The sequence below is a fragment of the Leuciscus leuciscus genome, assembly GCF_965113295.1.
Source record: "Leuciscus leuciscus genome assembly, chromosome: 10".
NCBI lineage: Eukaryota > Metazoa > Chordata > Actinopteri > Cypriniformes > Leuciscidae > Leuciscus > Leuciscus leuciscus.
In genome coordinates, this window is record NC_138734.1 from 21,879,526 (window position 1) to 21,904,441 (window position 24,916).

A 24,916-nucleotide genomic window follows, 5' to 3' on the forward strand; every position below is an offset into this window, starting at 1 on the left:
TCAGGGTCCTGAACCGCTGGCGATGTTGTTCCGGTGTCCGACCGACCCGCTGGAGGATGGCACGCTTGAGGTCCCGGTAGACCAGGAGGTTTTGGACTGGCAGTTGGTGGGCGGCTACCTGCGCTTCTGTTGACAGCAGAGGGATAAGCCGCATTGGCCAGTCCTCGGTGGGCCATCCCTGATCCTCTGCCGATTTCTCGAATAAATCCAAGAATGCCTCCGGATCATCCTGAGGACCCATCTTGTTGAGCGGCAGAGGAGATGTACTGTCCTTAGATGAGGGGATGGCCCGAACCTCCCGGTCTACCCAGCTCCGGAACAGCTCGCGGTCTTCATGCTGGGATCGGAGGAGCACATCGAAGCGTTTATCTTGCTCCTCCTTGATCGCCAGCAGATGTTGGTGTTGCTCTTGGTGAAGACCGGCGAGTGACTGGATGATGTCCGCAAATGGTGTACCTGGCGGGGACTGCATGGCGGCGGCGATCTTCTTCCTTCCCGGGTTTCGGCACCAGTGTGATGAGGTTCAGTTCAATATGGATAAGGAAAGGAAGAAGACAGGGGTCGGCTTGAGCTGGGACTCTCGTTTATTCACGTTTCTTTCGAAATAAACAAAAGGTGCGCACAAAGCGCGTTCACCGTGCACATGCACAGCAACAACAAACACAATAACTCAGAATTCTCTTGGTGATTCTCTCAGCTCCCAGCAGCACACAACGAGGTCCCAGCTCGTCTCTCTCTCTCTCTCTCTGTCGCGCTCCGGCTTATATCCGGTCTCTCCACGCCAATTACTGAAATCAGACACAGGTGTTCATCATCTGCACTTGACCTACTTACGCTCCGCTCTGCTCCGTCCTCTCTCTCCCGCTACAGACTCCGCAAAACCACGCCCCCCTCGCCACAATAGGCTTTTCATTTTTGTCTGTCAGTGAAGAAAGTAAACATAGGGTCAACTGATAGGTTGATTCATGAATCATTTTCTCAGACAAAGCTACCAGGAAAGCTAGGTAACTAAGTTTATTAAATTCATTCACAATATGTACACATTCATTATTGATCTAGGCCTAATATATGGCCGTAGACAGGGCTTTATAATCAAAGAGGTCATACATTTGAAGTTGTTATGGGGTTAAACATTTTTATTTCTCTGATATGTGCATTTCAAGACGTTGAAGGCCAAAAAAGGATAAGAAATAGATTTAAAACCTGCTCTCTCCTCATCTCCATTACTGTCTTTTTCTCTCAGTCTCCTGATCTTGCCCTGTCTCTTCCCCTCCTAAAGCTGAACTTTTTTAATTTACTGAAGGCTACAAATTGTATATTAATTCTCAACATGTACACATGCATTATTAATCTTGTGCCTATGAAAACGGCTTTGTTAATGTTTCTTGTCCCCTCACAATGACATAATTACACGTTATATAGGCCTATTTTCAGCTCAAAATGGCGAAATTAGACAAAAGTTTATTAGTTTTCTAATTATTTTTGTCATTCGTTTAACATGTATGACCTAAAAAACTGTCAAATATAAAATGTTTAGTTTAGCTACTTATTCTTAACTCGTACTTGACCGTAAACTGAAGCGTCAGTCGTGCTGCTAAAATTCGCGCTCGGATGAGAAACCGAACCGTCCTGTGTTGCTCCCAATGCTCTAGTAACATTACATTATGTAAACTGCAATGCATTTATGACAAAGAACTGCACCGATGCAGATGTAATATCATAGCAATCTATCAATAAATGCACACACGACACACCTTGTACTCTCTGATGTTCGCTCTGCTCGGCGGAGTCGGCGCCCCTGCAGATTGAAAAATGCGCTAAATCCAAGCAGACTCAGACAAGGGGAGGAGCCAAAACTTGACGCAGCTTGCCGCCGTTTCAAATGAGTTTTTTAAAAGGGGACTGAAGCCCCCCTAAAAAGGGCCTAGTGACGCCCCTGGGTCTGAGTTTGATTGTTCCATAATAGTCCTTTATAGTTTGTTGTTTGTAGTGTCCAGTAAATTGATATACTCTTACAAATACCCATTGTTGAAGCATTGTGTTATTACTGTATGGTTGATTTACATGCCTCAATGTGTACACTTGTTAACAATAAGACATCAAGTACCACTCATAATACAATCTAAAAAAATGTGCAGTAATATGTATTCAGATTAATAAAGTAAGCAAAAATTATATATATAAAAAAAGTGTTTATTCAATTACTGTTAATTTGCTATTTTTGGTTATTTATTTCATATTATTTATATTTATTTCACTTTGTACTGGACTCAAAACATGATCAGTTGTATTATTTGTCTTTTCCCATTAGATGTTGCTTGGTGTTTTTCTCAGGCTTTAGTAAAATAATATAAACCTTGGGGGTGAATAAGCAGAGGAGCAGGCCAAAACTAGATGCTAAAATGGCAAAAATTTCCACAGCAGTTGTAAATTTACCAGGTGAACTGACATATGCAGGTACAAATGCCAGCCACACTGCACAAAATATAAGCATGCTGAAGGTTATGTATTTGGCCTCATTAAAATTGCCTGGCAACTTTCGCGCTAAAAATGCCAGAAAAAAGCAGACACAAGCCAAAAGGCCTATGTATCCCAACACACACCAGAATGCCAGATCAGAGCCCACACTGCAATCCAAGATGATCTTGGACTGTTGATATTTAGTGTTTCTATAGGGGAAAGGTGGGGACGCTACAAGCCAGACGGTACATATGACCACTTGAACTAGAGTGCAGCAGAAGATGATGATTCTCTGCTGTATTGGGCCCAACCATTTCATTATATTGTTTCCTGGTCGGGTAGCTGTAAAAGCTGCCAGCACCACTAAAGTCTTGCCCAGGATGCAGGATATGCAGAGGGAGAAGGTGATGCTGAAGGCAGTGTGTCGTAGCATGCAGGACCAGGATGTGGGTTCCCCAATAAACACCAAAGCGCATAGAAAACATAGAGTCAGTGATAACAAGATGAAGAAACTGAGCTCTGAGTTATTTATGCGTACAACAGGAGTGTTTCTGTAGTAGAGAAATACAGCAAACACAGCTGAAGTGAGGCAGGCCCCCACTACAGCTATTACTGTTAGGGTCATTCCCATTGCATCATGGGATAGGAATTCAACCACTTTTGGAATACACACTGTTCCATCAGCATTTGACCAGTAATCTTCAGAACAGGCCATACATTCTAATGAATCTAAAGAGAGGGAAAGACTATAAAAATGAAGATAAAGCTCACAGTTTTTTTTTGTTCTTTTTTTTATTTATTTTTTTATTATTGAAGTTGTTCTCCAACCTGTCTTATTACTGATTTTGCCACTGTCACAAGGTACACAATCAAAGCAGCACAGAGGCTGGCCACGACGGACAGCCTGCCTGAATCCCGGAGTGCAGCTGTTGCTGCACACAGACACCAGCACCTGCTTAACAACACAGCCACACATATATTAGTAATGTATACAAGTGTATATTAATAATGTTCCTATAGGTCAATAGCATTATTAATTATTTGACAAGAAACTAATTTGCTACTAACTAACCTGGATATATAATGATAATAGGACATACTGATTAACAACGATTAATTTTGCCTTTTGCATTTCCTTCCCACAGACAGATCTTCCATCTTCAGAATAACAATTATTTCATGTTTCAAATTGATACTTACCTCCATTTGACCCTACAGAACTTCAGAACATGGAATCTCATGTACTGAAATACACTGTGAGAACAGCTTGCCTCAGTCTGATGTCCGGGCCACATGATAGCCTTCTCTTGGATAACCAGTTCTTGGCCAGATTCTTGTGCACCATCGAACATCCCCACATTAACAAATTCAATATTTCCTGCTGAGCCCTGCTGCCAGTTTATGAGGTCATAAGATGGGATAGAATCGCCTTTCATGTCAAAGTTCACTGTCTCTCCTGAAATAGTGAATGACACTTCTTGGAGATACTGCTGTAACTGCGTTTAGGAGATAAAAGACTGTTTGCATTAGTTCAAGTCATAACTTTGTACAGAGTTAATTAAGCATTAAGCATTTAAGCACTCATTATTTTGAGTACCTGCCATGGGTAGACATTATGTTCACTTGCACATGTGGAGTTTTTGAACGGCCCTTTCCCAGGTGTACAGTGAAGAAGGTTGTGCAGGGAATGAGCAATGGCATACACTCCTTTATAAACATTATAGGAAATGCGGGGGCTAGAAGTATTAAAATAGGCAGAGTGCTGCACCCTAACAGTCTCCTGCCCTGTACAGGAGGGCAGATGATTATTTAAGATGGAACTGTTGGGCGAACAGTCATATAAAGCCCCCCACAGCTCGTGAACCAGAGGATTTGAGGGGTACGTTTGTGGGTTCACTGTTGTGAGATACTCACTTAACCCAGGAATTTGGCCCTGTCGTATGCCAAATCCAATGGTCCCTCCAAGGAAAGGGTAATATTCACTTCCTGTGAACACAGAAGCTGTAACCCATGCCTCACTAGCAATCCACTGTATCCCAGTGACATTCTGTTCCATGTAGTCTCTTAAGAATGGTGTGAGCTCCCCTTCAGCTGAGAATACCACTACAACCCGAGCAGTGGAGTGGCTCATGACTCGAATGATTTCCAGCGCCCTCTGACGCTCGTATAACAGAGGAATCATCTCCTGATAAGCAACACATATGCCTGTATCCTCTAACTCCGTCAGTAAGCCCTGAAGGGCAAAGCGACCATACTCGTGATCTCCTCGTACCACTCCCACCCAGGTCCAGTTAAAATGCAGCAGGAGTTTTGCAATGGCCTTTACTTGATAGGCATCACTAGGGATTACTCTGAAAAATGTAGGGAATTCTCTCCTATCACTAAGACATGCACATGATGAAAAATAACTGATCTGTCAAGAGAGAAAAAAAAAAAAGAAGAAGAAAATTCTGTAACAAGAATATTATTAGATCTTAGGTTGCACTGCATGGTTTTAATTTACACAGCTAAGACTGTGTACATGGTTAACTCTCCATTACTGAACATTTATTTTTCGCAATTTATTCTCTATTTAATTATTTTCTCAAAAAAAAAAAAAAAAAAAAGCATACACAAACCACAACACACTTTAAATTAACACAAACATAATTGAAAATGTTTATTTTTAGACTCACCATTGGTATCCCGAAAGGCTGCAAAAGTCTTGAAACTACAATAGACTGAGCTGACCCGGATTCTCCTATGATAGCAAGCAGTGGACCAGGACCTGCACACATGGGGCTTAATTGCTCATTTGGCCCATTTAGAACAGCTACTGCTGATCTTTGCCCAGTCAGAGGGTATGCACAAGAGTCAAAGATTTTGTAACCCAGAGTGTATTCAGGTAGAAGATCGGCTCGCTTGTTTATTTCCTCTACAGCAAGTTTCATTGTAAGGGCCCAGCGGAAAGCTCTCGGATCAAATCTGCAGATGAAGTAAACAGAAAGAATGAAATAAAAGGCATCCAAACTTAAGTTGTACACGTTTAAATAGTTCTATCAAAACACCCATTTAAGATATTTATACCCTACAAATATTATATTCTCTAGGCAGTTTTTAAAAAATACATTTTTGTTACTCACCCATTACATTTGACTGGCCCCGGTTTGTAAGTACAGTTGAGATCTGGCATTTCCTGATTGTAGTGCAAAGGAAAAATGCCACCTATTTGAAAATCTCCATTAGCCATGAGGCCTGGCTCAAAATCACTTTGCAGGACACATTTAGAAGCATCTCCAGGAGTGAGTGCACTGAGATGGTAAACCAGAAGCCACAGGAGAAGGACAGTCATGCTCTCTAATGGCTGCATCCCTCAGCATGACTACAGTGGGCAGGACACCCTGTTATATATATATCAGACACAGATCTTCACACAGATCTTCATGCATCTCATTATGTGTCATGGTCACATGCCATCAGAAGGATTCAAAATACTGATATTCATAAATATGCTTTATTAATATGATTCCTTTTTACAACAGTAGCGCAACCCACGACCCATTCATTAGAAAGAGAGTAAATTTGTTTTAGGACATGATACAATTTTGTGGTGTATATAGTCTCATGTTATTTTAAGTATATACAATTATTTACAGTCTGTTTCCTATATCCCCTTGTGAAAAAGAAGTGTGCTTAATTGTATTGAAAGCGCACTTTTTGTGTGCTTAAAATAATAAAAGTATACTTTTTGAAAAGTGCACTTGCAGATAATATAATAAAATTAAAATTAAAGACCACTTAAGTGTACTTAAAGGGAATACACTTTAATGACAATATTTATTAACACACTTAAGTGCACTTTTTACAAATGCACTTTGTAATAATATCTAATTAAGTTTAACTTAAAGTAAGTACACTTTCATCACAATATTTATAAACACACTTAAGTGCATTTAAAAAAATGCACTTTGTAATAATGTCTAATTAAGCTTAACTTAAAGAAAGTACACTTTCATCACAATATTTATAAACACACTTAAGTGCACTTTTTACAAATGCACTTTGTAATAATATCTAATTAAGTTTAACTTAAAGTACACTTTCATCACAATATTTATAAACACACTTAAGTGTATTTTTAAAAATGCACTTTGTAATAATGTCTAATTAAGCTTAACTTAAAGAAAGTACACTTTCATCACAATATTTATAAACACACTTAAGTAAATTTTTTTACAAGTGCACTTTGTAATAATATCTAATTAAGTTTAATTTAAAGTACACTTTCATCACAATATTTCTTAACACACTTAAATACACTTTTTAAAAATGCACTTTGTAATAATGTCTAATTAAGTTTTACTTAAAGAAAGAACACTTTTATTATAATATTTAGAAACACATTTAAGTGCACTTTTTATGAATGCACTTTGTAATAATATCTAATTAAGTTTAACTTAAAGTAAGTACGCTTTCATCACAATATTTATAAACAATTAAGTGCATTTTTAAAAATGCACTTTGTAATAATATCTAATTAAGTTTAATTTAAAGTAAGTACACTTTCATCACAATATTTCTTAACACACTTAAGTACACTTTTTAAAAATGCACTTTGTAATAATGTCTAATTAAGCTTAACTTAAAGAAAGTACACTTTCATCATCATTTTTATAAACACACTTAAAAACTGCACTTTGTAATGTCTACTAAGTTTTACTTAAACATACATTTTAAATAATTATGATTTATAACACATTTTTAAACACATTTAATTGTATTAATTGCGAGCAAAAGTTAAACAAATGTAAACAAAATTAATTTGCATTTAAATTCAGTTAAAATACATTTAATTTTAATCACACTACACTACATTGAAAAAAATATTGACTTTTAGTTAGGTTAATGATAGTTTTGTGAACTTACAGAGTTTAACAACACAATGAGTTAGAACAACTTCAACTTAAACAACACGGTCTCACCCCTATTCGTCACATACTGCCGTTTGGTCATTTCCCCCTCACGTCCAAAGGCCGACGATGAGGGTACCCCCTATTCGTCGCTTGACAACGGAGAGGGTCGTCCGATAGATTTGAGTGCAAATCCCTCATCTTTGAATTTTGACGAAATGGGGTTACCCATCCAGCGGTTTGCCTGCGCTGGAAAGTATGGTTTTAGGCGACTGATTTTATGCTGCAAATGTGTATTTTGCAGTAGCGTGCGGCGCATATTGTTACAATCATTCATTGGTGCGGTGAGCATACATTTTCGTGGGGCAGAAACCCTTGTCTGAATCGGTATAACGACTTTTCCTTTCTCTTTTTTATATAATTTTGGGCTACATTAAAATTACATAATTACAGGACTTTATATTTGCTGTATGCTTAACACATGCCTTAATTTAGGTAGGATATTTTATAATTTTAGATCACATAGTTTGATCATTTCCCCCTCACGTCCATAAGCCGACGTTGAGGGTAGCTACCCCCATTCGTCGCTTGACAACGGAGAGGGTCGTCCGATATTTGAATGCAAATCCCTCATCTTTGGATTTTGACGAAATGGGGGTTATCCATCCAGCTGGAAAGTATGGTTTCAGGCGATTAATTATGCTGCAAATGTGTATTTTACAGTAGCGTGCGGCGCATATACTGTTACAATCATTGGCGCGGTGACCATACATTTTCGTGGGGCAGAAACCCTTGACTAAATCGGTATCACGACTTTTTTCTCTCTCTCTCTTTTTAATTTTTTAATTTTTTTATATATAATTTTGGCCTACATAAAAACGACATAATTGCAGGACTGCATATTTGCTGTAGGCTTAAAACATGCCTTAATTTAGGTGGGATATTTTGCCGATGGTATTTCAATTTGCAATTGCTGATACTATGAGCCTACAACTTTGCTTTTTTTGCGAAAAAAAAACAAAACAAAAAAAAACAAACAAACAATGAATAGCCTACTTTTATAGCACTTTCATCTCAATACTGATTATGATGTTGTAATAAATTAAATAGCCTACTGCAGAAATGTTTATATTGCTTAATATGGACATATTTGGCAAAGTGATGGATGCATTCTGGGAAGTGGTGTGTTTAAATGTAATGGCTACATATACCCGTGTTTCCTTCACTTAGACATTTATGCTGACCCCTTTAAAATTATATAAAAAAATATAAAAAAATATTAAGACTGTACTTTTTAATTATGATTGATATTTTGGCGCAATTTTGTGCAACACGTCACTGTGTGCGACCATTGCAGAAACCATTGCCCAGCGCGATTCCACCACGGTAAGTCGCTTACAACAGTCTCATAAGAAAGAGAAATGAATAAGCATTTACACGCCCAAAATTAATAAAATTACGAGTTTATAAAAAAAACATGTTGGAGGCCTATATATATATATATATATATATATATATATATATATATATATATATATGTGGCGAAGCGGTGTTCGCTTAGGCAGTTCTAATTAACCTATTTTCGACTACGCCACCTGGGGAATTTCACCCCAGGAATCTAACGATACCTCTAATGTAATAGGCACGCACAGGTCCTAATCACTTTGAGTCAGAGACACAGATGAATTGCAAAAAAGATATACATTTATTTGATTAATCGTTAAAAGACATTTGTCATTAAAAGGTGTTGACCAGCAATCACTTCAATTTGCTAGTTTCTAATGTTGGCGGTGGAGGGACCTGGGCACACCCAGGGGGCAGTCTCGGGATTTCACCCTTTTGGAAATTACTCTACTCAGTGCACACACACACACCAGCACAGCACACTCAGCGACTCATGTCAGAGAAGACCACGGCACACAGTGAGGACACCACCACCTAATTTTGTCACTTGTCTGCCCCCGGGTGCCCAGAACCTACCAAAAAGCAAAAGAAAAGAGACATTAACCAGTGATATGTAAACAAAATAATATATAAACAAAATGATAAATAAACAAAATAAACTTGGTTTACAATTTCAGGAGGGGACCAACTCCTTGGTCCCGACCTGATCGTCACAAATCAAACCCCCCAAAAACAAGAAAACTCTATAAACAAAAAGATCACAATTTCAACAGCGTAAGTCAACCAAAAATAATATATAAATTCACCAACACAATAATTGAGTCGGAAACAAATACAAATTCAGAAACCCACTCACTCATTAACATGAATCAAAGTAATAAACAAAAAGAAAACAAAATAAACTCAAAAACATACCACGGTTACAAAGTCACCGTCAGTGGAAATAGTTCGTTTGAAACGATTCACTCGATGCGGTTCACCGAAACGATTCACTTGCGATGGTTCACCCAGAATGGGTTACTTGAAGTGATTCTCAAAAGCAGTTCGCTCGGATAATTCGCTGGAAACGATTCACTTAGAACCATTCACCTGGCGTGAAACAGAACAAAACAAACCGAACAGCACAAAACAGAACAGCACAAAACAGAACAGCAGCTGGTAAGGCGCAGCGCAAACAGGCTCCACAATGAAGCACCAGGCAGATAACTCTCGTTCAGAATGGCAATATGGTCCTTATCGCATGCCTAGAAACAAAACAGAGGATGTTACGCTGAAAGTTCTTCCCCCTTGGCTTCATGCTCTAACAGTAACTCTATACTCACAACTGAGCACGCTGTCCCGGGATCAATATGCGATGAATAGAGCCGAATGCCTCCGACAACGCTCACCGGCGCAGACAGATCTTACACTACAGTGGACATACGGATTAATCAGACTAAATCGCTCAGTCAAACAACTCATAGAAACGTGGTTTACAAAACGCTGTTGCACGCAAATGCTTCTCCTACCTGTCTCAGAGGTCCACATTCAACTCTCCCGACAACAGTTGACCAGCAAACAGCACTGCCAGTGGCTAGCAGCTTCGGCGAGACTTTTACGAGCGGCAACACAGCTGGCCGTAACTCAATCAAACAGCAACAGGGCACATGGATGACATTGGCCACGCATTAAACAATTACGAGTGGGAGGGGCGATAGACCGTCCTGCTACAATCTTCCCCTCCCTTTTTGCATCGGCGCCCCGTCGATGGACTCACTACAGGGTCCCCAACACCACTCATGACCATGGCCTAAACAAGATACCGGCAGTGGTTACTTCAGAGCCAACTGCAACCCTACTTCCTATCTCTCCTACTGTTCGGGGGAGATGGTGCAAATTCCCATGCCGACCGGCTCCTTCTCGGCCTGTCCGCCGAGGGACGACCACCCTACCATCCTGGAAACCAAGAGGCACGGTGGGCTCCCCCGACACTGGTCCCCTAACCTGGTCGCCTGGCTCTCCTCCAGCTGCACCTACAAGGGGAAGATCCGACGGCAACTGGTTTGTACCAGAATTGGCACGTGCCCGATGAGCACAAGGGGTCTCCGGCACTAGCACCACCAAGTCAACGTCATCTACCTGTGGTTCTTCCTGAGCTTCTACTCCAACCCCCAGTTGGCTGTTTGGCAGGACCTCTTTCCGGCCACAAGCCTTCAATAACGAGCGATGGACACATCAGACCTTACTTAGATCCTCTACTGGTGCAATAGTATACACTACACCTCCCACCTCAGGAGAGTGAACCACTTGGAACAACACCGGACTCCACAAGTCTGCAATCTTATGCCGCCCTTTAAACGAGTGATCTCGTAAATAAACCCGCTGGCCCTCCAACAAAGGTAAGTCACGAACATGCAAGTCGTGTCGTTCTTTTCGGCGACCCGCAGCTGCCTGCAGGCGTTCCCTTGCGCCCTGAAAGGCAACCTGCAACCGCTTTCGATGTTCTACCACCCAACTCTGCACACTACCTGCCATGGGCTCTGACACATTGCCCAGCAGGAAGTCCACCGGCAACCTAGGTTCCTGACCGAACATCAAGTAATAAGGGGACTCTCCTGTCCCCTGGTGGGGGGTGGTGTTATAACAGAAGAGAACCTGTGATAAACAAGAGGCCCAGTCTCTCTTCCTAGGGCCGGGCAGAGTTCGTAATAACGTATACAGGGTGCGATTGAAACGCTCGCATTGACCGTTTCCGGCCGGATGGTACGGTGTCGTACGGGACTTCTTGATCTGATAAAGCTCACAAAGCTGCCGAATTAGAGCAGATTCAAAATTGCGACCTTGGTCGGAATGAATACGGCCCGGGACCCCAAACTTAAAGAACCACTCCTCGACTAGAATCTGCGCCACAGTCTCGGCTCGCTGGTCACGGGTAGGTATCGCCATGGAGAACTTACTGAATACATCGGTGATGACCAAAATATTCTCATGGCCTGACTGAGATGGTTCCAGTACCGTGAAATCAATGGCCAGGACCTCATTAGGTCTGGAAGCCAACAAATGGCCCATGTAACCCCGTGCCACTGGTTGACTCTCTTTAGCGAGCTGGCATCGTTCGCACTCTCTACACCAGCGAGTAATATCCACAAACATACTTGGCCAGTAACACCTACGCCTAATCAACTCACTAGTCCGCTCGACTCCCTGATGACCATGTTGTTGATGCAGCTGCTCTAAAACCTCCTGCTTCATTACCTCGGGCAATATCAACTGATAGCACTCTTCTCCCCCATCGGGACGGAAAATCTGCCGGTATAATACACCCTCCTTCTCCACCAATCGGTCCCACTGTTGCAGCAGTGTGAGAACGGGCTTAGCCAACTGACGCCGTTCTTCGGGCAGGGGGCGCTTACCCCGTCTCCAGAACCGCAACAGTGGTCCAATGATGGAATCACCATCCTGCATAACACACAAGTCGGAAGCAGAATAGCTAGGCAAGACAGTCATTTCATTTGCCACAGCATGCACAATGCCACCTGGTCTTATGGCCTGCTGTAGCAACTCAGGCACCGGGATACTAGCAGCCAAGCCCTCAATATCGTCCAGATTGACAGGGTTCTGGCGGGACAAAGCATCCGCATTGCCATTACTCCTCCCGGACCTATACCTCACCTCGAAATCGAAGGCAGCCAGCTCAGCAGCCCAGCGCTGTTCAGTGGCCCCAAGCTTTGCCGTGGTCAAATGACTCAGGGGGTTATTATCAGTAAACACAAGACACTTATGTCCCAACAAATACTCCCTGAATTTCTCCACCATGGCCCACTTGAGCGCCAGGAACTCCAATTTCATGGAACTGTAATTACTCATATTACGCTCAGTGGGCCTCAAACTTCTACTGGCATAAGCTATGGGTCGCACTTTTCCCTCCTGTTCTTGTGAGAGTACAGCGCCTAAGCCGCTGTGGCTAGCGTCTACCTCCAAGATGAAGGTTCGGGAGAAATCCGCATACGCTAGCACAGGCGCAGAAATTAGCTTACTCTTCAATGCCTCAAATGACTCCTGACACTGTTGCGTCCACACCTGAACTAAACTCTGCCCCTTCCTTTTCCCTGACTTACCTCCAACAACTTCAGCTAACAGTCTATGCAAGGGAGCCGCCAACTTGGCGAAACCCTCTACGAAGCGCCTGTAGTAGCTTGCGAACCCCAAAAAGTTCCTCAATTCGGAGACAACTGTTGGGCGACGCCACTGCGCCACGGCCTCGATTTTACTCGGATCGGTCGCCACTCCTTGGGCCGATATAACATGCCCCAAGTATCTTACCTCTCGTTTGAAAAAGGCGCATTTCTGCCAGTTGGCCTTCAGCCCCTCTCTCCTCAACCGGTCCAAGACCAATTCCAGCCTCTGTAGATGCTGAGCCACTGAAGTGGAAAACACAACAATGTCGTCAAGATATAACAGAAGTGACTGACATTGCTGGTCCCCAAACAAACGCTCCATCAACCTCTGAAACGTACTTGGTGCGTTGCAGAGGCCAAACGGCATGCGATTGAATTCAAAGAGCCCAAAGGGCGTACAGAATGCAGTCTTGGGCCTATCATGCTCGGACACCGGAACCTGCAGGTACCCGCTGGCTAGATCTAAGGTGGAAAACCAGCGGGCCCCGGACAACGAATCTAATGATTCCTCAATTCGAGGAAGGGGAAAGGCATCCTTCCTAGTTTTGGCGTTCAAGTGACGGTAGTCTACGCACATGCGCAGACTACCGTCCTTTTTCTTTACCAACACGATAGGTGAGGCGTATGGGCTACTACTCTCACGTACTATACCTGCTTCCAACAGTTGGTTGATATGAGTTTTAACTACCTCATATTCAGAAGGAGGAATGCGTCTATACCGCTGGCGCACGGGGACGTCATCCAGCAGCGGGATATCATGGGAGATTAGACGGGTGCAACCTAAATCTCCCTCATGGCCTGAAAACACTGCTTGATACTTCCGTAAGAAATCCCTAACCTGATCCTGCTCTGCAGCAGGCAGAACGGATAAATCGAGAGACTCAATCTGGTTCAGCAAAGGAGATTCCCCTTCTACACTATGGGACTGTACTGTCGTAACTGTGGTTTTAACTTCAATGACCCCCTGGGGCAGATTAACCAAGTAGACTTCCTTCACACTTCCCACCACCGTGGTAGGGCGGAGCATCACATCAGCAGCCCCGACATTTACCACGGGCACATACGCAGTACCTCGACTTACCTGTACTAAGGCCGGTGAGGCCAAGAGCCCAGCCGGAAGGCCAGACTCGGGGGGCTCAAACAACACGGTTCGGCCCTCAAATTGATCCGAACAGGTGGTAGCAACCCACTTAATGGTTCCTCCCGGAATGCGTCGTGATCTACGCCCACGCACACGCACCCCACCAACCCGTTTGGAGTGGTTTTTTATGCTCACATGTTGACAATGTTGAAAAGCCCTCAATACACCCGGAAGCTGTATAACCACAGGGAGATCAAAAAGTGCAACGCCGTGCTGGCCAAAGAGCTCCTGGTAACACCGGCTAAGTATATTCATCCCCAACACTCCGGGGATGCCTACACTCAGCCCACCAGGAGGATCCCTAACCACCAGGACACCACACCCTGTAATCAACCTGCCGCACATTTCTACATCCAGCTCCAAATAACCGAGGTACGGGATCTCCAGCCCGTTAGCCGCTCGAAGCTGCAACCACTGACAGTCCTGCAGACGGTCTCGCCCCCAAGGCTCAAAATGCCGACGAAAAAACTTTCTGTGATAGTCGACACCATTGACCCGGTGTCGACTAAACAAGGTACTAACACTCCCCCTATAGAGACAGTCAAATGTGGACACGAAGAGATCAAGCGAGGGAATAGACCACGTGTATCTCTGGGCTGGGAGTCAACTACTTCCCCACCAAGGTCGTGACTCTGCAACCTGGCGGGAGCTAGTTTTCCGTCGGCCGAGGAGAACGTGATTGTCCATGTGTAATAGAAGGACCAACTATAGGCTGGGGAGGGTGCGGGGGAGCCCGGCCCCCATCGCACTCCCGAGCATAATGACCTGGACGCTGACACCGTCTACATATAACTGGGCCCGGCCGTGGTGATCGACTAGGTACATACAGGGTTTGGAGACGAGCAATGGTCTGTGTGAGCTGATTTAATTGTTGCTGTTGCTGTCGAAACATTTCTCGCAGTTCGCTCATCTCAGACTGTTGTGGAGGGTTTTGCCCATCAGCAGAGGTGGCCCCACGTACCCCATACTGAAGACCGTAGGCTACCGGGACGGACTGACTACGCGCCCTTACACCCCCGGGCATCCCTTCACGTTCCCACCTAATTGCTTCTCCGCGAACTTCTAATAGCGTAACAGTGGGCTGGCGACGTACCAACTGTTTAAGCTCACGCCGCAGAGTGCTATCGGATACATGCTCCACAAATTGATCCCGCAATACAATTTCGGTATTTGCAACAGCGTTAGGTGCTTGGTTCTTAACCCTCTCCAAAAGAGCCATAAGCGCAAGGGAGAATTCTAACAGTGTTTCACCCTCCTGTTGCTTTCTTGAAAAGAAAGCCTCTTGCAACGCGACGTACGACTGCGAACACCCATAAAGCTCTTGCAACGCTTTAATAATCTTATTAGGATCTCCGCGCTCTGCCTCAGGAAGATACCGAATCTCCTCTCGGGCCTCCCCCTCCAGGTGGTCAAATACAAAGAAAGCTTGTTCAGTAATCCCCATATACCGCGCTCTCATGCATGCCCGTGCCTCCTCGACCCATTCATCGATACTTATACCGGATTTACCGCTAAATTTTGGGCACCGGCGCTCTCTAGGCACAAAAACTAATCGTTCCGGTGCACTAGCACCAGAAATTTGGGGCATTACCGGTGGAGCATTAGAAGCATCAGGCAAGGCTTCGCCATCCCCGGAAACACCAGCCACAGGCGCCTGTAGCTGCTGCATCCTGGCATTATCAGCCCTTAACTGAGCCACTAAATCTCGCAACTCCCGTAATTCTTCCTCCATTTCAAAAGAAATTACGTAAACTTACCACCCCAGAGAGGAAGCCACCTGCCCTCACACGAGCTGCTGTTCTGTTTCCCCAAAAAAATAAGAAAGAAAATCAAAACCATAAACACAATACAAACACACCAATCTATTGTCTCTGACCCAATATAGTGATAATCCTGCCGACTTACGCCAAAATGTGGCGAAGCGGTGTTCGCTTAGGCATTTCTAATTAACCTATTTTCGACTACGCCACCTGGGGAATTTCACCCCAGGAATCTAACGATACCTCTAATGTAATAGGCACGCACAGGTCCTAATCACTTTGAGTCAGAGACACAGATGAATTGCAAAAAAAGATATACATTTATTTTATTAATCGTTAAAAGACATTTGTCATTAAAAGGTGTTGACCAGCAATCACTTCAATTTGCTAGTTTCTAATGTTGGCGGTGGAGGGACCTGGGCACACCCAGGGGGCAGTCTCGGGATTTCACCCTTTTGGAAATTACTCTACTCAGTGCACACACACACACCAGCACAGCACACTCAGCGACTCATGTCAGAGAAGACCACGGCACACAGTGAGGACACCACCACCTAATTTTGTCACTTGTCTGCCCCCGGGTGCCCAGAACCTACCAAAAAGCAAAAGAAAAGAGACATTAACCAGTGATATGTAAACAAAATAATATATAAACAAAATGATAAATAAACAAAATAAACTTGGTTTACAATTTCAGGAGGGGACCAACTCCTTGGTCCCGACCTGATCGTCACAAATCAAACCCCCAAAAAACAAGAAAACTCTATAAACAAAAGATCACAATTTCAACAGCGTAAGTCAACCAAAAATAATATATAAATTCCCCAACACAATAATTGAGTCGGAAACAAATACAAATTCAGAAACCCACTCACTCATTAACATGAATCAAAGTAATAAACAAAAAGAAAACAAAATAAACTCAAAAACATACCACGGTTACAAAGTCACCGTCAGTGGAAATAGTTCGTTTGAAACGATTCACTCGATGCGGTTCACCGAAACGATTCACTTGCGATGGTTCACCCAGAATGGGTTACTTGAAGTGATTCTCAAAAGCAGTTCGCTCGGATAATTCGCTGGAAACGATTCACTTAGAACCATTCACCTGGCGTGAAACAGAACAAAACAAACCGAACAGCACAAAACAGAACAGCACAAAACAGAACAGCAGCTGGTAAGGCGCAGCGCAAACAGGCTCCACAATGAAGCACCAGGCAGATAACTCTCGTTCAGAATGGCGATATGGTCCTTATCGCATGCCTAGAAACAAAACAGAGGATGTTACGCTGAAAGTTCTTCCCCCTTGGCTTCATGCTCTAACAGTAACTCTATACTCACAACTGAGCACGCTGTCCCGGGATCAATATGCGATGAATAGAGCCGAATGCCTCCGACAACGCTCACCGGCGCAGACAGATCTTACGCCGCCTTCACACTGGCAGTTGAAATCAGCTCCGATACGGCTACGAAACGACCGGAAGTCATTCATTTCCTATGGAGATTCGCAGACCGCATGCGAATGGGTGCGAACCGGGTCCGAACGAGTGCGGTGCGAAAAAAATCGTGTCCGTTGGTCATCCGGATGCGTTCAAAAAATTGAACTCTTGCGAAAGGCTACGGACGGTTCCTATCCGACAATTCCAGCGGAAGTTAGCGTTGCTATGGTACTGATAAACAAACCTGAATTCTCAACTTTTAATAAAATAAATAATGATTTTATAACTATAAGTTGTCATGTCATTTTTTTATTTTCATGATTTTCTAACGTTATTAGGGCAGTTAATACAATTAAAAGCCCTATATACCACTATATCACATTTAGCCGACCTGACATATCAACGTCCTGGGGAACTTTCCTCCATGCAGCAGCCTTCCGATTAATGTCTCTATAACCCTCATCAGAGAGATCATACAGAATTGTACATTCTGACACTGACAAAATCAACCGTTAATCTCTCCGCCATTTTTGTTCTACTCGCTTCCGAATCTTTTCAACGGTGTAGTACGACGTCCGCTGGGGGCGTATTGCGTATTACGGAGCTGATTTCAACTGCCAGTGTGAAGGCGGCGTTACACTACAGTGGACATACGGATTAATCAGACTAATCGCTCAGTCAAACAACTCATAGAAACGTGGTTTACAAAACGCTGTTGCACGCAAATGCTTCTCCTACCTGTCTCAGAGGTCCACATTCAACTCTCCCGACAACAGTTGACCAGCAAACAGCACTGCCAGTGGCTAGCAGCTTCGGCGAGACTTTTACGAGCGGCAACACAGCTGGCCGTAACTCAATCAAACAGCAACAGGGCACATGGATGACATCACGTCCCTGAACGATGACGCATGCCAAAGAGCAGGTAAGCCGGGCTCTTATTTGCACCAGACGCTGGGCCATTGGCCACGCATTAAACAATTACGAGTGGGAGGGGCGATAGACCGTCCAGCTACATATATATATTAGGGCTGTCAAAGTTAACGCGTTAATAACACGTTAACGCAAAATCATATTAACGGCACTAATTTTTTTAACGCGCGATTAACGCAGCGCGTATTTTCTGTTTGACCCGTGGCCCAACCTAGTTGGAGAACTGGAGATACACAGTGTTGCCAACTTAGCGACATTGCAGACCCCTTTAGCGATTTTTTCCCTTCAACAAAGCGCCCAAACCTTATTTAGTTTCTGAGAATCTACCGGTACCGCCGGTAGGCTACTGCTCTCTCAGCACGCGCCGTTTTTTTTTTATAAACTAGTAATTTTATTAATATTACATATAATATATATATATATATATATATATATATATATATATATATATATATATATATATATATGAAGAGTTCAGATGCAAAAGCCTTTAAGTGCCATCTGAAATTTTCTTCTAGAATGGTCATTTTTATCAAGTTTGTATTTTTAAGTTTAATAATTTCACTTAAATGCAATGCAAATTACCTATTAATTGTCATTTAAGTGAAATTACTGAACTTAAATATACAAGCTTTATATAAATGACCATTCTAGAAGAAAATTTCAGATGGCACTTAAAGGCTTTTGCATCTGAACTCTTCATATATATATATATATATATATATATATATATATATATATATATATATATATATATATATATATTTATATATATATATATATATAGGCTATACATATACACAACATGTTTTTTTGTGTGGAAATAAACTCAATTTTATTTTGGACGTGTAAATGCTTATTGAGGGATTATTGGGGGAAAGGTTATTGGGGATATATAATATAGAATTAAGGCAGAACAAGGATGTGTTCAAAATACTTCTTTTTAAAGCCATAAATTTTTTATGATATTGTGATTGCATGAATGAACAAGAGCACCATTTACTTAACTTCTTAGCCTAGTAGTTATTCATATTGTAATATGTAGTTTGGTGATCTATTCTTTTTTGATTTGTTCTTCTCTTTCTCTGCAGGTTCCTTAATCCCTGTCCTTTTAAAAAAAACATCACCTCATTACATCGAAAAAAAGGCACTTTTAAGAGCCACATTTGTCTTGTTTATTGTCTTGTTCTCTCTCTCTCTCTCTCTCTCTCTCTCTCTCTCTCTCTCTCTCTCTCTCTCTCTCTCTCTCTCACTCTCCATCCCTCTCTCCCTCTCTCTTTCCCCTACCATCTAGTGGTGGTAGCTTTTTAGAGGGACGGAGGACCTGGGTTGCTGCCTCTTCTTCACTCACTGTAATCAACTGAAAGTGTAAAGGTCGGGATCAGAGAATATAGATTCATTTGTTGGTGTTGTTTTAAGTACATAATTTACCAATTTAATGAATAGAGACTGGCATAATACCTGGTTATTGCACCAAATAAAATTTGCAGGAGTCTGCACAATATAGGCCAACCTATAAGATAAAGATTGCTGTTGGCATGAAGTAAATCAGACTTAAGTTTTGTGAGGAATGTCAGTATTCAAAGATGGTTTATGACTACAGGAAAGCAAATAGCTCGCTTGGCGACTTTATGTTTCACACCTTTTCTGCACTTAAATAATTTGCCAGCTTGCAAACATCCAGATCTAGTATTGCCTTTGATAATGTTAGAAAAGTGATACGTTAAGCATAGCCTACTGCTGTATGACACATGCTAATAGATTGACTAGCTCTGTCTTTCTTGTACTTATGTGTGTTTGGATCCCTGTATGATATTTCATATTTATATTTTTTGTATGTGTGTACATTTCAGAATGACAAAGCCAAAATTCAGGCCTTGCCCAAGCTGCCAGGTCTGTCAGCAGGCCAACCGCAAAACCTGCAGTGCTTGTTTTGCCACACTGCCAAGCAAGCGGTTATTAAAAACTGCAAAAATTAATGATGACTGGGGCCAGAGGGTCATCAAAAACAAAAATGCATCTCGGGTGGTGGCCTCTGCCCAAATAGCTGTAAGTAAAATGCTTATGCTTCATTAATTGAGTGGTAATCAATATTAAGCCCAAAGTACATACGGTATTTGGTACCATGTTTGTTGATGGACAGAAGACATAGCAGATAGCAGCCATGCTGTGTGCTGTGTACCAGGATTCACATTCGTGCCTGGATGTTGGAAGTTGGCACATCTTGTCAGTATGAAATTTTAGACAGACAATCGCTTTAAAAACCACACCAAACTGTACATCCTATTAAATTGCTTTTGCAGCACACATGATGCTCAAGTGATAAATGTACATCACATGCAAGGTGCTCTGATAAACAGTTTGCCAAAAAGCTCTCCATACACAATATGTAAAGATACTTTCATTTTATGCAGGTGTACTTCTGTTGTGAAAAAAAAAAAATCTTGAAAATACATTGGTGAATGTACATAAGTAGGAAATATTCAAGACTACACTTATCTTTAAAATACTTGTGTAACTGATGGCAGGGACTAGGGATAGGGATGAACTATGAATCAAATAGTACCTAGTTTATACACCAAGTAAACTGCCCTCTGTTTCTGATTCAAAGTCAGTGTGGAGTAGACGCCATCTTCATTACTGTAACAACATCTGATTAATTATTTTCAAACAAAATCGAGCACTGACAGTTGCAATTTAAGAAATACTCATGAATAAATATTTATGTGTATTAATTTTACAATATGTCTTTAATAATACTTAACACTTGTTGAAAGCGTGAACAAATATTTTTTGCCAGATTAGGTCTTTAAATTGTAGACGGACTGCCATATATGTAGTAATGTAGCAATATAATATATTGGAAATGTGTTAATTACTTTGTTTCATTTCAGGTCCAAAAACTTTCTGCCTTGGGCTATATGCCCATATTATTTATAAGCCAGAGGCACAAGGGCACAGGCAAGTTGATGGCAGATGTAGTCACGCATCTGCCACCAACGCAAAACAACACGCGTTTCTTAACCAGCATGAAGAGGGCATATGACTTCGTAATCAAACTGAATGGTAAGATAAGTTTTATGTATAGTTCATTAGAGTTTGTCGTTGATTTCTTTGACAATGTGTACTGAATTTATATTTTTGCTAACTTCACAACAGATGTGCCCCAGCCCCAGCAAGACCAGCCCCTCCACCTAGACCAGCCCCAGCAAGACCAGCCCCTCCACCTAGACCAGCCCCAGCAAGACCAGCCCCTCCACCTAGACCAGCCCCAGAAAGACCAGCCCCTCCACCTAGACCAGCCCCAGCAAGACCAGCCCCTCCACCTAGACCAGCCCCAGCAAGACCAGCCCCTCCACCTAGACCAAGACCAGCCCCTGCCCCTCCAGCCCCAGCAAGACCAGCCCCTCCACCTAGACCAGCCCCTCCACATATACCAGCCCCAGCAAGACCAGCCCCTCCACCTAGACCAAGACCAGCCCCTGCCCCTCCAGCCCCAGCAAGACCAGCCCCTCCACCTAGACCAGCCCCAGCAAGACCAGCCCCTGCCCATAGACCAGCCCCAGAAAGACCAGCCCCTGCCCATAGACCAGCTAATCCCACAAGACCAGCAAATTATTACACTTGAACTGTTTACGATCGACTCTCAGGCTCAGCAGCATGTGGAGTCTCTACCACCCAGGAAAAGACAAAGTAAGTAATCTTGCATTGCACCACATCTGTAAATTTGTCCTATGTTTTTTTTGCAATCAGTGCACAATATAAAACAAGTTACACAGGGGGAATTTCACCTGTAAGGGGGGTTACAGTATTCAGACCCAGGACCAGATATGATGAAAGAAGACCAGGAGTCGTGAAGTTCAATCAAATAAGTAAAAATTTACTGAAGAATAGTTTGCAGTTAAATTGGTAGAGCCAGCGTCAAAGTCTCACGAGGAGGTCGCAAGCTAACTCTACCTTACACAAAATCTTACACCAATTATACCATTTCCAAGGACATGTATTACATAAACATTCACTTCTGATTGGCTAAGAGAACATAAAGTCTAAACAATGATACACTTATAGATAGTTATTGATAGACAGCAGGGTACATTGACATTAATTAAGATAATTTGCCATCCGAGTCCCTGTCGATCCCATGATGACCTCGGGGGGGGGGTCGTCAAAAGGGTCCCAAGATCCGCCGCTACATACCACGAGACCTGCACAGAACATGCAACGCATACACAAAAGCACAAAGAGAATAACAGTTCTGCCAAGGTTGTAGAGAGCCTGAGCATTGTTATCAGGCTCAGACCCAAAACATACTGATACCACCTTCACTCCTCAGAAAGAAGTACAGATATTGTCCACTTTATTCTCTAAAGAAATACACATGAAAGAAATACAATTCTGTGAACTAACTGTGAACTAGATCATGTAAGTCACGTAGAAGCTGACCCCTGTAACCTTAACTTGGTCAGCAGAAGACGGACACAGAGCCATTTGATGGGTCTTCAGGCTTGCCCTCTTCTATTAGTTATTAGCTGTCTTTCCAATACAAAGGGCCTGTTCTCAAGGTCCTCGTCCAGGGCAATAAAGATTAGTCACAGACACCATAATACAGTTAAAAATATATGAGCAGAAATGCTGACAATAAAAATAGGATTAAAACCATATATGAATCACTCGTGAATATAGTTAAAGATTATGAAACTTGATTAGTAATAATGTAAAAACTCAAAAGGATATATATTGATATAATGAAGAGGCTAGGGATTCTGACCCCAACCCTTCACACCTCTTTTAATTAATTAAGCCACTCCTCCAAGATACTGAATATAAAATGCTTAACCTTTTTCCCTTGCACCTTAACCCCCTGAGGTCTACGGTATCGCCGGCGATACCAGCTCGCTTTTTTTTTATTAGTGTAAAAGAAACTCATAAATACTCTGTTGACTTTGATTTTCCATAGGAGTTTCATACATCAATCGATTCTGTTAAATGTGTATTATTTTTGTGTATACTCACAATAAAAACAAAGTGTTGTGCTTTTTGCCAAATAAAGAAAAATAAACACGAAGCGAGTTCTGCCTTCTCTCTGCCAGTGAAGTCCATTCTGAAACGCTTCCGAAAATGAACAATAACTGAGCGAATACTCAGTCAAACAGGCATACAGACACACAGGCATGAAGCTTGAATTCTCTTCTTTTAAATGAAGTAATTTATATAAAAAACAAATATTCTCATCTTGTGAAATCTGTATTAAAAGAGAGCGATTCCAGTCGACCTAATTACAGCTAATTCAGATGTAATGTGACTCCGCCCACGGAGAGCGCGCGCTATTCAAACGACAAATGGTTGAGGCAATCCTGTGAACGCCCCCATCAGCTCGAGAAAACACACAAGTTTATTTAGATCATTACTTGTTTACACCGTCTTGCAGCGCTGTGAGGAATAATAGGCTACTAATGGAAAATGTCCCTCAGAAGTGCGGGTATATCGAGGAGCGAGCTGCGGAATACTAGTAAGTTTTTTCCTTCTCACGTGAATTTCTTCACGTGGGTTTCTGTTTATGAATGAATAAACGGCAGAGATGCGCGCTGTTTACCACAGCTGGCAAAGACAGTTTAAATTTAAATCGCGTGTGTGAATGAATGATGATGTTTTAGCAAACTGTATTGCTATACTGAGATGAGTAAAAAATCGACTGAATGTTGAAATAAAATGTAGGCTATTTGTATAAGCAACGTATTAAACTGCAAATTAACAATATGCCCTAATATTTCATGAAAACAACGTTACAGTCAGAAGAAATATGAAAGACAACATTTTGTTGACTAGATTTGGGTACAGTTTTTACTGTAGAATATACTGCCACATCAAATAAGCTTTTGTTTAGCAATTTCTATATATAAAATACTATTTTTGTAAAAAATAAAGTCATCAACTAAGATGTTAGCTGTTCCAATGTTGGCTATATTCAAACTAATGAATACATAGATAAAATGTAGGCCTATAATAATTTTTTTTTACAAAGAAAGAGTACACTTGAAATATTGTTGAAATTGTAATTATTGTTGTAATTGTAACCGTTTTAATAAAATAGCAAAACATATTTACAAGATAGATGTAAGCAAAATCTTAAATGGTCAATATAAGTCTTCTTCTAAATATATCTTTTGTCCTTGCATTGTGGCTCAGTCAGTGTCACACCTGAGTGAATGGCTCATCATTATGCAGAGTGGGTGTATTCTAAGGTGTAAACCACTCCTCGTTCACGCCCCCTCGCATATTGGCTTTCCAAGCAAAACCTGTTTTACATCAATTTAAATCAATGTATGGTTTTATGTGAACGATAAAGCAAGACTATTTTCACATAATTTTGAAGAAAAAACTCTAGGCGAGGACATCCATTAGTCAAAAGTCTTATTGCCACATATTTACTATGTGTTTTGTGGCCTTATTTCAAAAACTTTAATTTTTAGTTTTTTCGATAACCACGCATAAACATTATTCTCTCAAAAATGAAAACATGTACATACATGTGGCTCACATATTATTGTAGTCCTGTTTGTGCTATATAGAGTGAATTTACACCTTTGCCATTAATATGTTTATAAGCAACTGAAAAAAGCACAAATGTCAGAGCATGTCAGAACACCCCCAGGGCCCAAAAAACCGCTCAGACTCCAGAGGGTTAACCCCCTTAGGTCTACGGTATCGCCGGCGATACCAGCTCGCTTTTTTTTAT

General features: G+C 42.0%; 1 protein-coding gene and 1 long non-coding RNA gene across 2 annotated transcripts; one reads left to right on the top strand and one right to left on the bottom strand.

Annotated features, from left to right (window-relative positions):
• Nucleotides 1–2,290: 2,290 nt before the first annotated feature.
• olfcv3 (olfactory receptor C family, v3) lies at nucleotides 2,291–5,809 on the bottom strand (the record flags this gene model as incomplete). The annotated part of the gene is made up of 6 exons (XM_082182931.1): nucleotides 2,291–3,189; nucleotides 3,289–3,412; nucleotides 3,732–3,956; nucleotides 4,058–4,873; nucleotides 5,136–5,424; nucleotides 5,583–5,809. The coding sequence occupies 6 exons, from the start codon at nucleotides 5,807–5,809 to the stop codon at nucleotides 2,291–2,293; spliced, it is 2,580 nt and encodes an 859-aa protein (XP_082039057.1).
• A 14,283-nt stretch (nucleotides 5,810–20,092) lies between these two features.
• Nucleotides 20,093–21,455, top strand: LOC309508636. Its single transcript, XR_014209628.1, has 3 exons — nucleotides 20,093–20,229; nucleotides 21,075–21,246; nucleotides 21,340–21,455. It is a non-coding gene; the product is annotated as an uncharacterized lncRNA (long non-coding RNA).
• The last annotated feature ends 3,461 nt before the right edge of the window (nucleotides 21,456–24,916 follow it).